This window comes from Pan troglodytes, chromosome 6 (assembly GCF_028858775.2).
Source record: "Pan troglodytes isolate AG18354 chromosome 6, NHGRI_mPanTro3-v2.0_pri, whole genome shotgun sequence".
Lineage (NCBI taxonomy): Eukaryota > Metazoa > Chordata > Mammalia > Primates > Hominidae > Pan > Pan troglodytes.
In genome coordinates, this window is record NC_072404.2 from 13,054,216 (window position 1) to 13,070,018 (window position 15,803).

The 15,803-nt window shown below is 39.0% G+C and overlaps 1 protein-coding gene across 30 annotated transcripts in view; it reads left to right on the forward strand.

Moving 5' to 3' along the window:
- The first annotated feature begins 907 nt into the window (after positions 1–907).
- C1GALT1 (core 1 synthase, glycoprotein-N-acetylgalactosamine 3-beta-galactosyltransferase 1) overlaps positions 908–15,803 on the forward strand; it is a 97,140-nt gene continuing 82,244 nt past the window's right edge. For 3 of the 30 annotated variants that reach the window (XM_009452634.5, XM_054687373.2, XM_009452635.5), the window contains exon 1: positions 923–1,231. In XM_009452634.5, coding sequence (XP_009450909.2) covers positions 1,225–1,231 — 7 coding nt within the window. In that variant the 5' untranslated portion in view covers positions 923–1,224. Of the gene's footprint in view, positions 3,263–3,787; positions 3,882–9,551; positions 9,611–9,807; positions 9,910–15,803 lie in introns of all 30 variants that reach the window. The other 27 variants (XM_063814048.1, XM_016957072.4, XM_063814052.1 and 24 more) reach the window with 26 other exon arrangements.

Genomic DNA, 15,803 nt, shown 5'->3' on the forward strand with positions numbered 1-15,803 from the left:
TATTATTTGTCTCAGGCATTCTAAGTAACTTGCCAATAGGTGGAGGGACCAAGATGCCAGCCCGGGCAGTCTGATTTCAGAGCCCATACTTTTTAACAACCATGCTGTAGAGTACTAAAGAACCGCTTGGATAGGGCATTTAAAGGAAGCAGGGTAGCTTTCCTATTCTGGAACTTGGTCTTGTAGATAATGGTTAACGCCAGTAAAGCCTAAACCTTACCCTCACCTCATGACTATTGTGGAGTTGCCTCAACAGGTGGCAGTCTCCTCCTCCTATTCCAAAGACAACTTCCTTATTCAGAGCCCAGCGAAAGGGGAGATAGGTTTTGTTACGCCCCTAAGAAGCTCTTCCGGCCATTGCCCCACAGAACCGAAGTGCTGACAGAACCAAAGACGAAATGTGCCTATAGAAAGCTTTCTGGTATCATTATCTCGGTTTTCAGCTCTTCCTGGTTCTCACATGATGACCCAGCACCCGTATGCATACTTCATCTTATTACTTCCTTTCATTAAGCCCAGAGAGATACTGAGTAAAGAGAGTATGGGGAGAGAACACAAAAACAAATGAACGGGTTAAGAGCAGGCTACAGGCCACAAGAGTCCTGCAGGGTTAGAGCCTGTACCTCAGACAAAGGTCCTTCAAGCATCCCCTTTCTCGCTCCCTATTGTTACCCTGCTTTCGTCCCGCTCAAGGTCTTGAAGCCAGTGCATAACCTCACAGCAGGATCAGAAAGGTGGAGGGTAGCAGACACAAGCCGCAAGGGGGATACAACAAAATCTACTGCTCGTGCAAGATCCGACTTCCCAGATCCCTTCGCATTAGGGCGGAGCGTGCACCCGGCAGCCAATCCCCGCTTCCTCACGTCGCCGTATCCCCGCCCACCGCCCCTCCCGCTCCGCCCTTCCCGCTCCGCCCTTCCCTGGGGCTGGTGCGGCGGCGGAGACGTCAGCGCCAGGAGACTCCGGGTGGCGGCTGCGCCATAGGCGGGCCACGGCCTGGACGCGCTGCGGGGAGGGGCGGAGCGAGCGGGCGGGAGCGCGCGCTGGGCCCGCCTTGGCCGCTGCCGCTGTGCTGCCGCTGCCGGGGAATAATCTGGGCGGCAGCGGGCGGCCTCGGCTAGCGGCCACGAGCCACTTTTGCGGCTGCCCAGAGAAGCAAAGGTCACCAGTCCCAAGTCGTCCCCCTCTCCGCCCCCCAGGAGGGGCGAGAGGGAGCCGCAGCTGATGTCAGGTATGGCCGGCGGAGGCGCCCTCAGGCTACGGGTCCAAGGTCTCGTCTCCCCTCGCCCTCCCCCCTCTGCGGGTTGGTGGGGAAGCGTGGAGGATGGAACCAAACCCCGGGCGCGGCGGAACAGGTGTCTCGGGGTCAAAGCCGGGCTGGGGTCGTCCGGTCTCCTGAGGAAGGCGCGAGGACTTCCCGCTCCCGGAGCCTTAGCGATCTGCCACAGCGTTCGGCTGCGTACCCGGCCTCAATTTTGTGGACATGTATCCTCCTCTTCGTCGTGGGTCCTTCCCTTGTGCCCGCTCGCGCCCCTCTTCTGCTCGCGCGCTGCCTGGCGGCGCGGCGGGGCGCGCAGTGCGCCCGGGCCGGACCACTTAGCGGTCCTGCCCCGCCGGGCCCTCCCAGTCCTTCCTCCCGGGCCCTCCCCGCCCCGCCGCAGACCTGTGGGTCCCGCCGGACTGGGCGCCCAGGTGTTGGGCACCTTCGCCGGGGAGCCACTCGGCTGCCGCGCCGCCTGAGCGCCCAGCGAGCGGGCTCCTTCCAGAAGTGCCTGGACCTTGCTTGGGTCTAGCTTGGATCATCAGGTTTGTCTGTAGCTGATATATTTCTTTAAGTTTCCCTGCCGCAGAGTGAAGCAGATACGTGTGTGTTGGGGCATTCGAGGCATGGAAGAGGAAGAAAGGCATTAAATTTTTTTTTTTTTTTGCTTCTGCACCCCATTTTCCCCCAACAAATTGTGATGGGATTAGTAGGTGTTGACAAGTTGTCCATTTGCTTTGAATTTTGCTCTTAAAAGATGACCATAGTTTAGCGCTGTGGATTTATTCTTTCCTAGCCCTTACCGTCTCCCCACCCCCCACCACCCCGCATTTAAAGCAAACAACAATATCAGCAACAAAAAACCCACACATCCTGGAAAAATTCTCAAGATTTCTAACCTAGTTCTCTATATCCATTGTACATATTACTGTATTTCCTTTTAACGCTTTTGTAAGATAGAAAACTATTGTGCTAACCATGGATTGATTTCATTATGAATTTAAAAGTTATAAATTTAGAACCATAATGAATCAATGAAGAATTGGCCAATGTGTAAGGGAGAGAAATATGTTAACTTACTAAAAGTTGGGCATAGAACATAGCTCTGCCAGGAAAAAGTGCGCATAATTTCAAGTTGCTTGATTCTGGTGTGAGTTTGGGAGGTTGGAATCCGAGTTTTTAGAAGGTATTTAGATGACAGCTTTTCACCCTCTTAGGTAAATGGCAGTTGAGCTTAATGCCCATGATGCTGTATGTTCTAAATATTGTATATAGTAAACTATACTTTCTACTAGTCTTTATATATAGATGTACAGTTTAAGTGAATATAAAGTTTCAAGTTAGCAAACAGTTAACTCTTCACCTTATGGTAAGTGAAACAATGACTTAGTAAGGAAAGTATGACATTTAAAATTCTTCATAAAGAGAATAATTTTTCAGTATTAGTGGAGAACTACTAAATGCCTCTCAAATTTGCCTGGAATGTGTTTTTTTTTTTTTGTATCTTCCTACTTAGGATTAAGCATTTTAGAAATACTTTGTGTTTCCTATTTAAAGTTTTTCATAATTATGCTTTTTAAGACTAGACTACGTTGAGTAAATTCAATATCCAGTTATTCTTAAAATTGTATCACAAATTTATTTCAGGGTACATATAATGAGTTCTTGTTTACCTAATAGAAATATGAAAAAGTATGTCACTAGGCACATGCTACTATTTGTGTATTGATTTGTGCTATAATTAAAATTGCATTATGCAGTTTAACATTATAAGCCATGGTAATTTAGAGTCTTTGTGTGGTAAAATCATTGAATGGAATTTTTGTGACAGTGCAGCTATAAATAAACCTTAAGTAGAAAAGGGAAAGCTTGATGCTGAAATTAAATTCAGATAGGCTTAAAAGTTTAAGCTTCCCAATACAACCATCTTTTCTTTTAGAAGATTTCTTAAGATTTGATTAAAGACGCTGATGTACAAACTATAGCAAGGCAGAAAGAAAGGTATGACAAAAATCTTTTTACTTCAAATTCAGTGGGATTAAGTCATTCTTTTAAAAGCAGAAAGGTGGGGAGCGGGAAGGAGACTTGTTCCATAAAATGAGAAGTTAGCCTTTTATCTTAAAATCTGGTTAGAGAGGAACTCCAATGTGTACTTAAATTATTTTGCAGCTAATTCAAATGTCCAAGGGGAATATATATGCCAAAATCTGTAATATGTGAGAATAGGAAGAGAGAGAAAAAAAATGTATAAAGAAACTGGTGTTTGTGATTTAGGGAAGCACATAAGAAGGTGGGGGAAACTGAAAGGAAAGTCTAAATAAATTATCTAGCACCTGTAGTATGTGCTGCCTTGCACATTGAAGGGGCGTGTTGGGGGCAACGAGAGGCAATATTAGGGAGATTCTGGAATGGGAAACCTGTATATTAAAGCACATTTAAACGGCTAGATGTTGGATAATAGGCAGAATTTGAAATTAAATACAGCTTGGCATAGTTATTTGCATTCTTGGTCATTGTATTTTCTAGGGCTGCGGTAACAAAATACGACAAACTGGGTGATTTAAAACAACAGAGTTATTGTCTCAGTTCTGGAGGCAAGATGTCTGAAATCAAGATGTAGGTATGGCCATGCTCTCTCAAGGTTCGAGGGGAGAATCTGTTCCATGCCTCTTAGCTTGTTGTGTTACTGCCAATCCTTAGCATTTTTTGGCTTGCAGCTATGTCACTCCAGTCTGTGACTCTGTTATCACAACATAATCCCTGTGTGGCTGTGTCTTCAGATGGTGTGCTCCACTTCTTGCAAGGATACTAGTCGTATTGGATTAAGATCCACCCTAATCACCTCATCTTAACTTGATTACATCTGCAAAGACCCTATTTTGAAATAAGGTCACGTGCAGAGGTACTGGAATTAGGACTTCAACCTATCTTTTGTGGGGACACAGTTTAACCTGTAACAGTTACACGGTCTATCTTTTACAGCGTTCAGTAAATGTTTAGCATTATAGACTGAATCAGAGGCTATAGTGGAAACAGGATGGGACACTTACATTCATTTACATATATCAGTGATGTCTTAATCTGTTTTCTGTTGCCTCTAGCAGAATATCTGAAACTGGATAATCTATAAAGAAAAGAAATTTATTCCTTACAGTTAGGAAGGCTGAAAAGTCCTGGTTCAGGGGGCCACATCTGGTGAGGGCATTGCTGGTAGGGACTCTGCAGAGTCCTGAGGGTAGCACAGGGCACCACATGGTGAGGGGGCCGAGCATGCTAGCCCAGAACTCTTTCCTTTCTTGTAAAGCTACCAGTTCCTTTCCCATGATAACCCATTCATGAGGGCTGAACCCTTAGTACCCAGTCACCATTTAAAGACTGCAGCTCTCAGTACTGCCACAGTGGTGATTAAGGTTCAACATGAGTTTTGGAGGAGACAAACATTCAGACCACAGCAAGTGCTTACTATGTGCCAGGTCCTGGAGATAAAACAGTGGATAGGCAAAAATCTCTGTCCTCATGGAGCTTACATTCTGAAACACGGATTCTAAAAATGTGGTCCCTGGATCTGCAGCATCATCATCACCTGGGAAGTTGTTAGAAATTGAAATTTTCAGGCTCCATCCCAGAACTCTTTATTTAACTAGCCTTCCAAATGATTCTGATGGAGACTCAGGTTTCAGAACCACTGATCAAGATGGAAAAGAGACAGTAAACAAGATGAATAAGTAAAATAATATCTGATATTAATAGGTGCTGTGGGTAAGCCTAGGGTGGCCAGTGAAGACTCCTGAAAAGTAAAGACCTGAAGGAGTTGAAGAGTGAGCCATATGAGCACCTGGGTGCGTGTTCTTAGCAGAGAACAGTTAAGTGTGAAGACCCTGGCACGTTTGAGGAATGACAAGCAGTTAGTATTAGGTTCAATCTATGAAATTGCTGCTGTTTGTTCATTTTTGACCTACAAAAACACCAAATACTGGGGAGAAGAGATCAGAAAGAAAGGGGTGGAGTAGGATGCAGATTGTGGGTAGATCCTTGTAAGGTTTTGGCTCTCTGAGATTAGGAAGATGGGAGGGTTTTGAGCAAATGAGTGATGTGATCTGATTTCAGTTTTAAAAGGATCATCGTGGCTATTGGTAAAAATGGGCCAAAGAAGGAAAGGCTAAAGGAAGGGGAAAGTTGGTTAGAATGTTGTTGCAGTAGTTAAAAGACAGAGAGGTTGCTCAGACCAGGGTGATAGCAGTGGAGAAGTCAGAAGAGGTACGAGACTAAAAACGCACCGTAAATGGTTTGAAAAGTAAGTTTTTTTCATCCCACTCCAGTTACCCAGTTGTCCTCCTCAAAGGCAATTAGTGTTAAAAGTAGTCTTATCTCTATTTTTCCTGAGATTTTTTTTTTTTTTTTTTTTGAGACGGAGTCTCACTCTGTCGCCCAGGCTGGAGTGCAGTGGCGCGATCTCAGCTCACTGCAAGCTCTGCCTCCTGGGTTCACGCCATTCTCCTGCCTCAGCCTCCCCAGTAGCTGGGACTACAGGCGCCTGCCACCATGCCCAGCTAATTTCTTTTTTTTTTTTGTATTTTTAGTAGAGACAGGGGAGATCTTTTATGTAAATGTGAGAAACAGTTTTAACAAATTAGTGGAGAGGTTGTTACCTGGAAACATTTAGCAGTGTCTACAGACATTTTTGTTTGTCACAACTAGGGGGAATACTACTGGCATCTAGTGAGTAAAGGCCAGGGATGCTACTAAACATCCTACAGAGGACCGGACAGCTTCCACCAGAGAGAGTTATCCAGCTCTTAATGTCAGTAGCGCCAAGGTTAAGAAACCTTAGTTTAATGGGATTTACAGAGGTTGGTGGGAAGCAAGTGTTGTAGTCAGAGAAGAAAGTAGGAAGAGGAGCTGACCATATTGGGAACCTTTCAGAAACTGTAGATAGTTCAGGATTGCTGAAGCAGACATAAATTATAAGGCACAGAATAGCAAAAGACGAGGCTGGAAACCTGGACAGGCTCTAGATCATAGCCTTTATTTATATATCATGTTAATAAAAAATGTTTAGTTTTTGTCTTGTAGGCAGTGGAGTTCCGTGAAAGGATTCATGGGGTGACATGGTCAGCTTTTCATTTTAGAGAGCTCATTTTGGTGACAGGGGGTATGAGTTAAAGAGGGATAGCACTTGAGTCAGAGAGGTTAGATATTGTAATAGCCTGGGGGGAGAGAGGAGAGTCTGAAATAGGATAAATACTAGAAATGGAGAGGAGACAATGGATTAGAATAATATTTAGGAAGTAATGTTGGCAAGACTTGGTAATTGGATTTGGGGTGAAGATAAGGGAAGCATTAAGAATATCTCTGTACTTTGTAGTTTAGATAATCCTATGGCTCTGAGTGAAATAGGAACCCATTGGTGAATAATTTAGGTAATTACCAGTAATTAAGGTAAAATGAGCAGAGGAAAGTAATGAGTCACTTTGGAGGTGTTGAATTAGAGATGCCTATGGTCCAGGTGGAAGTATTTAGCAGGCATTTGTGTATGTGAATCTGAAACTTGGAGAAGTCTGAAAGGATCAAGAGATCATTTTGTTTGACAAGTGTGGAGAAATTAGTGGACTTTAATTTTTATCATATTATTTCACTCTGTAGATAAAAATTGCCTCCCTTTATTTAATTTTTATCAGAAAAGTAATGTGTGTACCCGATGCAAAATTAAAACATCAAAAGGTTATAAAATAAAAAAAATTTGTCCTTCCTTGCTCATGCCACCCAGTGCTAGTTCCCAGAGATAGCTCTTGTTAAATATCATATGTATATATATCTTAACAGATTTTAAAATATATACAGAAACATTTAAAAAGCCAAGTGAAATCATACTAGAAAATATTTCGGTACATTGTCTTAAAAAATAAACCTTTTATCTTATACAGTTGTTAAAATGAATGACATTGTGTTATGGATAAAATAAGTGAAGGGGTAAATTCAAGTGCAGACTAACCGATAAGCATGATCTCTGATGTAAATTAAAAGCTGAACATACATATGTGATGATATAGGCATTACCCAACGATACGAAAGCAGTTACTTTTGGGGAGAGATAGTGGTAGAGATGGTAAAGAAAATTTACTCTTTTCTGTCTATGATTTTCTTTCATTTGTTTAGGTTTGTTCCTTTTGTTTTCTTTACATTTTCTGATGTTTAAAAAAATACCCAGTATACCTTATTAACAATAAAAAGTAACCTTTGTCAAAAGCACAAAGATTTTCCTTATCAGCACATGTAGATCATTGTTTTTAACAGCTACTACTATTCTATGCTATGGCTCTATCTTTTTTTTTAAAAACTGGTTCCTCATCAACAGACAGATGTCTTATGGTTATGGCTGTCGAGCATCTTGGCTGACTTCTATGATTATATCTGTAAAATAAGTTTCTGATCATGAAGTGATATATCAAGGCATAATTAGTTAAAAATTTAAAAAGATGTTGTGAAATGCCCTTCCAAAAGACAGTAAAAGTATGTATTATGAGAAAGAATACAGGACTACCAGTTTTCTTATATCTGTGTCAATAACAGCTGTTAATAAACTTTAAAAGTTTTGCCAATATGTTAGGTTAAAAATAATATCTCTTCATTTGATTTACCTTTGTGAGTGAAATTTGAACATCGTTGACCACTTTTTACTGTGAATCTTTTATTTTCTTTATCTGTTTTTGTATTTGGTTAACTATCTTTTTTATTATTTATGATACTTTTTGGTTCTTTTTGCTGTACATTAAAAAAAAAATTTCATAAAGAAATATGCCCTTTAACCAGCGACTTCATTGCCAGAAATTTATCCAATGAATAAACTCATAGCTTTTTAATAGTCACAGCTTCTGAGTGTGCCAGAGATCTCAATTCGTAATATCAAAATGCAAAAATATATTTTCTTCCAGTTTTGTTTTAATTCCATTTTCTAAAATACTGAAATCTTAGAAACATTTGAAATTGTTACTAGAAAGTAAGGATCCAGCTGGTTTTGTTTTTTTTCCCCAAAAGATTAATTAATTCAATACCATTTCTTCAATAAGCCACCTTTTTCTTGATTTGAAATGCTGTTTATTATGTATTAAATTTCCACATGAATTTTTGTTTTTCATAGACTCTTTATTTCAACCTGATGAAGTCCCTTTATAAGATTCATCTGGTAAAGAGCACCAGGGACACATCTGTAGGCTGACAAAGGTTAATTAGCTTGCTGCAGTGAAGGAGACTTGCACAGCAGAGGAAATGTCAGCATTTCTAAAGAAGGAACCAGGGTTATTATAGGATTTTGGAGAATGGTGGAGTTTGGACAAAGTTTAAATGCAACAATATTTGATAAGCTTAAAGCACGGCAAGACTGTGTGTCAAGGGTTAATAAACATCAGGCCTGGGCTGAGAAGCTGACTCAGGATTCTGATTCCCTGGAGACTACAAAATCGCGATACATGTGGAATGTTGTGTCTGGAAACCCCTTATCTGAAGCTCTGAGTTGCAAAGTGAGGTTGCTTCTGTTTCATAATGATCTACCATCAGTGCAAGAGTGGGATGTTCCATTCTCACTTTATAAAATTTCAAATAACATAGTTTCTGACAGTCTGATGTAGAGAACAGTTTCTCAGCACATTGTCTTTAGTATTAACAAATGCATTTTTTTAAACAGACTGAGAGTTTGTTCAGCATAAATACCAAATTGTTTTCATTACCTTTTTTAAGGTAATATATGTAGTAAACTTTGTCTCTTCCCCTTCCCCAGTTCCCCTTTCAAGAGTTTTCCAGTGATACTCACGTATTTTTCCAGATAACATTTAGAATAATTTTTGCCACATTAATTTTTTAAAATCTTTTTTATAACTTAAAATTGATCGGATCAGATTAGTACACCCCTTCCCACAATGCCCCTTTCCAGAATTTCCCAGTTACACCCACATGTTTATTGGTCCAAAGTTTTAGAATACTTTTTGCCAAGTTATATAATTTTTAAAAATCTTCCTGTGTTTTAGCTGGGATTACTTTACATACAGGTTAATTCAGAGGAAATCAACATCATTATCATTGATACCTTTTTTTTTTTCAAACTTTTTAAAATTTTGGTAAAATACATACAAAGTTTACCATCATAGTCATTTTTAAGTTTATAGATCAGTGGTATTAACTACATTTATATTGTTGTGCAGCCATCACCGCTGTTTATCTCCAGAACTCTTTATTTTGTAAAACTGAAGCTCTATATCCGTTTAAACGATAGCTCTCCATTCTCATCTTTCCACAGGCCCTGGAAACCAAAAGCCTACTCTGTCTCTGATTTTTCACTACTTTAAAGTACTTCATGTAAGTGGAATTGTGCATTATTTGCCCTTTTGTGATTGGCTTATTTCATTTAGCAAAATGTCCTCAAGATTCATTCATTTTGTAGCATATATCAGAATTTCCTTACTTTTCAAGACTGAATACTATTCCATTGTATGTAAATACATTTTGCTTGTTCATTCATCCTCAGTGAACACTTGGTTTGCTTCACATTTTAGCTCTTGTGAATACTGCTGCAATGACCATGAGTGTACAAATACTTTCTTGAAACCCTGCTCTCCTTGGGTATATATCTAGAAGTGGAATTGCTGGATCATATGGTAATTCTATTTTTAATTTTTTGAGGAATTTTCATACTGTTTTCCATAGCAGAAATAACATTTTACTTTCATACCAATAGTATACAAGGGTTCCAGTTTCTCCACATTCTCTTCAACACTTACAATTTTCTGAATTTTGGTGGTAACCATTGTTATGGGTATAAGGTAGCATCTCATTGTAGTCTTGATTTGTTTTGCTAATGATTAGAGATGTTGAGTATCTTTTCATCTGTTTATTGGCCATTTGTGTATCTTAGGAGAAATGTGTATTTGAGTCTTTTGCACATTGTTGAATCAGGTTGATTTTTTTTGTTTGTTTGAGTTTTAGGAATTTTCTATATATTTTGGATACTAATCTCTTATCAGATAATACGATTTGCCTATATTTTCACCCATTCTGTGGCTTGCCTTTTACTGTTGATAGGGTCTTCTGGTGCACAAATTTAAAAATTTTTCATCAAATCTAATTTGCCAATATTTTCTTTCAGTGACTCTGCCTTTGTTGTCACATCCAAGAAATCATTGCCAAATATAAGGTCATGAAGCTCTTTTGTTCAATGTTCTAAGAATTTTATAGTTTTAGGTCTTATATTTAGGTCTTTGATCCATTTTGAGTTATTTTTTCTTCTTTTTTTTTTATTTCAATAGGCTTTTGGGGAACAGGTGGTGTTGGGTTACATGGATATGTTTTTTGGTAATGATTTTTGAGATTTGGGTGCACCCCTCACCCAAGCAGTGTACACAGTACCCAATGTGTAGTCATTTATCCCTCACCCCCTCCCACCCTTTACTTCAAGTTCCCAAAGTCCATTGTATCATTCTGTGCCTTTGCATCCTCATAGCTTAGTTCCCATTTATGAGTGACAACTTACAATGTTTGGTTTTCCATTCCTGAGTTACTTTACTTAGAATAATGGTCTCCACCTCCATCCAGGTTGCTGTGAATGCCATTATTTCATTATTTTTTATGGCTGAGTAGTAGTCCATGGTGTGTGTGTGTGTATATTATACATACCACATTTTCTTTATCCACTTGTTGATTGATGGGCATTTGGGTTGATTCCATATTTTTGCAGTTACAAATTGTGTTGCTATAAATGTGTGTTCAAGTGTCTTTTTCGTATAATGACTTCTTTTTTTCTGGGTAGATACCCAGTAGTGGGATTGCTGGGTCAAATGTTAGATCTACTTTTGGTTCCTTAAGGAATCTCCACGCCATTTTCCATAGTGGTTATACTAGTTTACATTCCCAGCAGCAGTGTAAAAGTTTTCCCTTTTTACCACATTGATGCCAACATCTATTATTTGTTGATTTTTTGATTATGGCCATTCTTGCAGGAGTAAGGTGGTATTGCATTGTGGTTTTGATTTGCATTTCCCTGATAATTAGGTGTGTTGAACATGTTTTCATATGTTTGTTGAACATTTGTATATCTTCTTTTGGGAATTGTCTATTCATGTCCTTAGCCCACTTTTTGATGGGATTGTTTGTTTTTTTTCTTGCTGATTTGTTTGGTTTTTTTGTAGATTCTGGATATTAGACCTTTGTCAGATGCATAGTTTACCAAGATTTTCTCCACTCTGTGGGTTGTCTGTTTACTGATTATTTCCTTTGCTGTGCAGAATCTTTTTAGTTTAATTAAGTCCCATCTATTTGTCTTTGTTTTTGTTGAATTTGTTTTTGGGTGCGTGGTCAGGAAGTCTTTGCCTAAGCCAATGTCTAGAAGGGTTTTTCTGATGATATCTTCTGGGACTTTTATGGTTTCAGGTCTTAAAAGATTTAAGTCTTTGATCTAATCTTGAGTTCATCTTTGTGTAAGGTGAGAGATGAGGATCCAGTTTCATTCTTCTACGTGTGGCTTGCCAGTTACCCCAGTACCATTTGTTGAATAGGGTGTCCTTTCCCCACTTTACGTTTGTGTTTGCTTTGTCAAAGATCAGTTGGCTGTTAAGTATTTGGCTTTATTTCTGGGTTCTGTATTCTGTTTCATTGGTCTATGTGCCTATTTTTATACCAGTACCATGCTGTTTCGGTAACTATAGCCTTTTAGTTTAGTTTGAAGTTGGGTAATGTGATACATCCAGATTTGTGGGTTTTGGGGGGTTGTTTTTGTTTTTGCTGAGTCTTGATTTGGCTATGTGTGTTCTTTTTTGGTTTCATATGAATTTTAGGATTGTTCTCCCTAGCTCTGCAAAGAATGATGGTGACATTTTGATAGGAATTACATTGAATCCGTAGATTGCTTTTGGCAGTATGATCATTTTCACAATATTGATTCTACCCATCCATGAGCATGGAATGTGTTTCCATTTGTTTGTGTCATTTTCAATTTCTTTCAGCAGTGTTTTGTAGTTTTTCTTGTAGATGTCTTTCACTTCCTTAGGTATATTCCTAAGTATTTTATTTTTTTTTGCAGACATAGTAAAAGAGTTTGAGTTCTTGATTTGATTTGCAGCTTGGTTGCTGTTAGTGTATAGCAATGCCACCGATTTGTGTACATTAATTTTGTATCCTGAAACTTTACTGAATTCATTTTCCAGTTTTAGGAGCTTTTTGGATGAATCTTTAGGGTTTTCTTGGTGTACGATCATACCATCAGCAAACAGCAACAGTTCGACTTCCTCTTTACTGATTTGATGCCCTTTATTTCCTTCTCTTGTCTGATCCCTCTGGCTAAGACTTCCAGTACTATGTTGAATAGAAGTAGTGAGACTGGGCATCCCTGTCTTCTTCCAGATCTCAGGGGAAATGCTTTCAACCTTTCCCCATTCAGTATAATGTTAGCTGTAGGTTTGTCATAGATGGCTTTTATTACCTTAAGGCATCTCCTTTCTATGCCAATTTTGCTGAGTGTTTTAATTATAAAGGGACACTGGATTTTGCCAAATGCCTTTTCTGTGTCTATTGAGATGATTATGTGATTTTTGTTTTTAATTGTTTATGTGGTACATCACATTTATTGACTTGTGTATGTTAAACCATCCCCGCACGCCTGGCATGAAACCCACTTGATAATGGTGTGTTATCTTTCTGATATGCTGTTGGATTCGGTTAGCTAGTATTTTGTTGAGGATTTTTGCATCTATGTTCATCAGGGATATTGGCCTGTAGTTTTCTTTTTTTTTTTTGTTATATTATTTACTGGTTTTAGTATTAGGGTGATACTGGCTTCATAGAATGAATTAGGGAGGGTTTCCTCTTTCTCTGTATTGTGGGATAGTGTCAATAGGATTGGTATCAGTTCTTCTTTGAATATTGGATAGAATTTAGCTGTGAATCCATCTGATTCTGGACTTTTTGTTTGTTGGCAGTTTTAATTACCATTTCAGTCTTGCTGCTTGCTGTTGGTCTGTTCAGAGTTTCTATTTCTTCCTGGTTTAATCTAGGAGGGTTGTATGTTTTCAGGAATGCACCCATCTCCTCTCAATTTTCTAGTTTGTGCGCATAAAGGGGTTCATAGTAGCCTTGAATGATCTTTTGTATTTCTGTGGTATCAATCTAATATCTCCATTTCATTTCTAATTGAGCTTATTTGGATCTTCTTTGCTTGGTTAATCTAACTAATGGTCAATTTTGTTTATCTTTTCAAAGAACCAGCTTTCTGTTTCATTTATCTTTTGTGTTTTTTGTTTGTTTCTTTCTTTGTCTCAATTTCATTTAGTTCTGTTCTGATCTTTGTTGTTTCTTCTTCTGGATTTGGGTTTGGTTTGTTCTTGTTTCTCTGGTTCCTTAAGGTGTAACCTTAGATTGTCTGTTTATGCTCTTTCAGACTTTTTGATATAGGCATTCATTGCTGTGAACTTTGCGTTTAGCACCACTTTTGCTTTATCCCAGAGGTTTTGATAGGTTGTGTCAGTTTTATCATTCAGTTCAAAGGATTTTTAAATTTCCACCTTGATTTCATTGTTGACTGAATGATCATTCAGGAGTAGATTATTTAATTTCCATGTATTTACATGGTTTTGAGGGTTCCTTTTGGAGTTGATTTCCAATTTTATTCCACTATAGTGTGAGAGAGTACTTGCTATAATTTTGATTTTCTTAAATTTGTTGAGACTTGTTTTGTGTCCTGTCGTGGTCTGTTTTGGAGAAGGATCCATGTGCTGATGAATAGAATGTATATTCTGTAGTTGTTGGTAAAATGTTCTGTAAGTGTCTGTTAAGTCAATTTGTTCTGGGGTATAGTTTAAGTGCATTGTATCTCTATTGATTTTCTGTCCTGATGACTTGTCTAGTGCCGTCAGTGGAGTATTAAAGTCCCCCACTATTACTGTGTTGCTGTTTATCTTATTTCTAAAGTCTAGCAGTAATTGTTTTATAAATTAGGGAACTCCAATGTTAGGTGCATATATATTTAGGATTGTGATATTTTCCTGTTGGACAAGGCCTTTTGTCATGATATAATGTCTCTCTTTGTCTTTTTTAACTTGTTGCTTTCAAGTCTGTTTCGTCTGAAACAAAAATAGCTACTTCTGCTTGCTTTCTGTGTCCACTGGCTTGGAATATCTTTTGTTGTTGTTGTTGTTGTTTTTGTAATTTAATTTTATTTTTTATTATACTTCAAAGTTCTAGGGTACATGTGCACAACGTGCACGTTTGTTACATATGTATACATGTGTCATGTTGGTGTGCTGCACCTGTTAACTCATCATACATTAGGTATATCTCCTAATGCTATCCCTCCCCCCTCCCCCAATCCCATGACAGGCCCCAGTGTGTGATGTTCCCCACCCTGTGTCCACGTGTTCTCATTGTTCAATTCCCACCTATGAGTGAGAACATACGGTGTTCGGTTTTCTGTCCTTGCGATGGTTTGCTCAGAATGATGGTTTCCAGCTTCTTCCATGTCCCTACAGAGGACATGAACTCATCCTGTTTTATGGCTATATAGTATTCCATGGTGTGTATGTACCACATTTTCTTACTCCAGTCTATCATTGATGGACATTTGGGTTGGTTCCAAGTCTTTGCTATAGTGAATAGTGCCACAGTAAACATACATGTGCATGTGTCTTTATAGCAGCATGATTTGTAATCCTTTGGGTATATGCCCAGTAATGGGATGGCTGGGACAAATGGTATTTCTAGTTCTAGATCCTTGAGGAATTGCCACACTGTCTTCCACAATGGTTGAACTAGTTTACAGTCCCACCAACAGTGTAAAAGCGTTCCTGTTTCTCCACATCCTCTCCAGCACCTGTTGTTTCTTGACTTTTTAATGATGGCCATTCCAACTGGTGTGAAATGGTATCTTATTGTGGTTTTGATTTGCATTTCTCTGATGGCCAGTGATGATGAGCATTTTTTTATGTGTTTTTTGGCTGCATAAATGTCTTCTTTTGAGAAGTATCTGTTCATATCCTTTTCCCACTTTTTGATGGGGTTGTTTGATTTTTTCTTGTAAATTTGGATATTAGCCCTTTATCAGATGGGTAGATTGTAAAAATTTTCTCCCATTGTGTAGGTTGCCCGTTCACTCTGATGGTAGTTTCTTTTGCTGTGCAGAAGCTTTTTAGTTTAATTAGATCCCATTTGTCTATTTTAGCTTTTGTGCCATTGCTTTTGGTGTTTTAGTCATGAAGTCCTTGCCCATGCCTATGGCCTGAATGGTATTGCCTAGGTTTTCTTCTAGGGTTTTTCTGGTTTTAGGTCTAACATTTAAGTCTTTAATGCATCTTGAATTAATTTTTGTATAAGGTATAAGGAAGGGATCCAGTTTCAGCTTTCTACATATGGCTAGCCAGTTTTCCCAGCACCATTTATTAAATAGGGAATCCTTTCCCCATTTCTTGTTTTTGTCAGGTTTGTCAAAGATCAGAAGGTTGTACACGTGTGGTTTTATTACTGAGGGCTCTATTCTGTTCCATTGGTCTATATCTCTGTTTTGGTACCA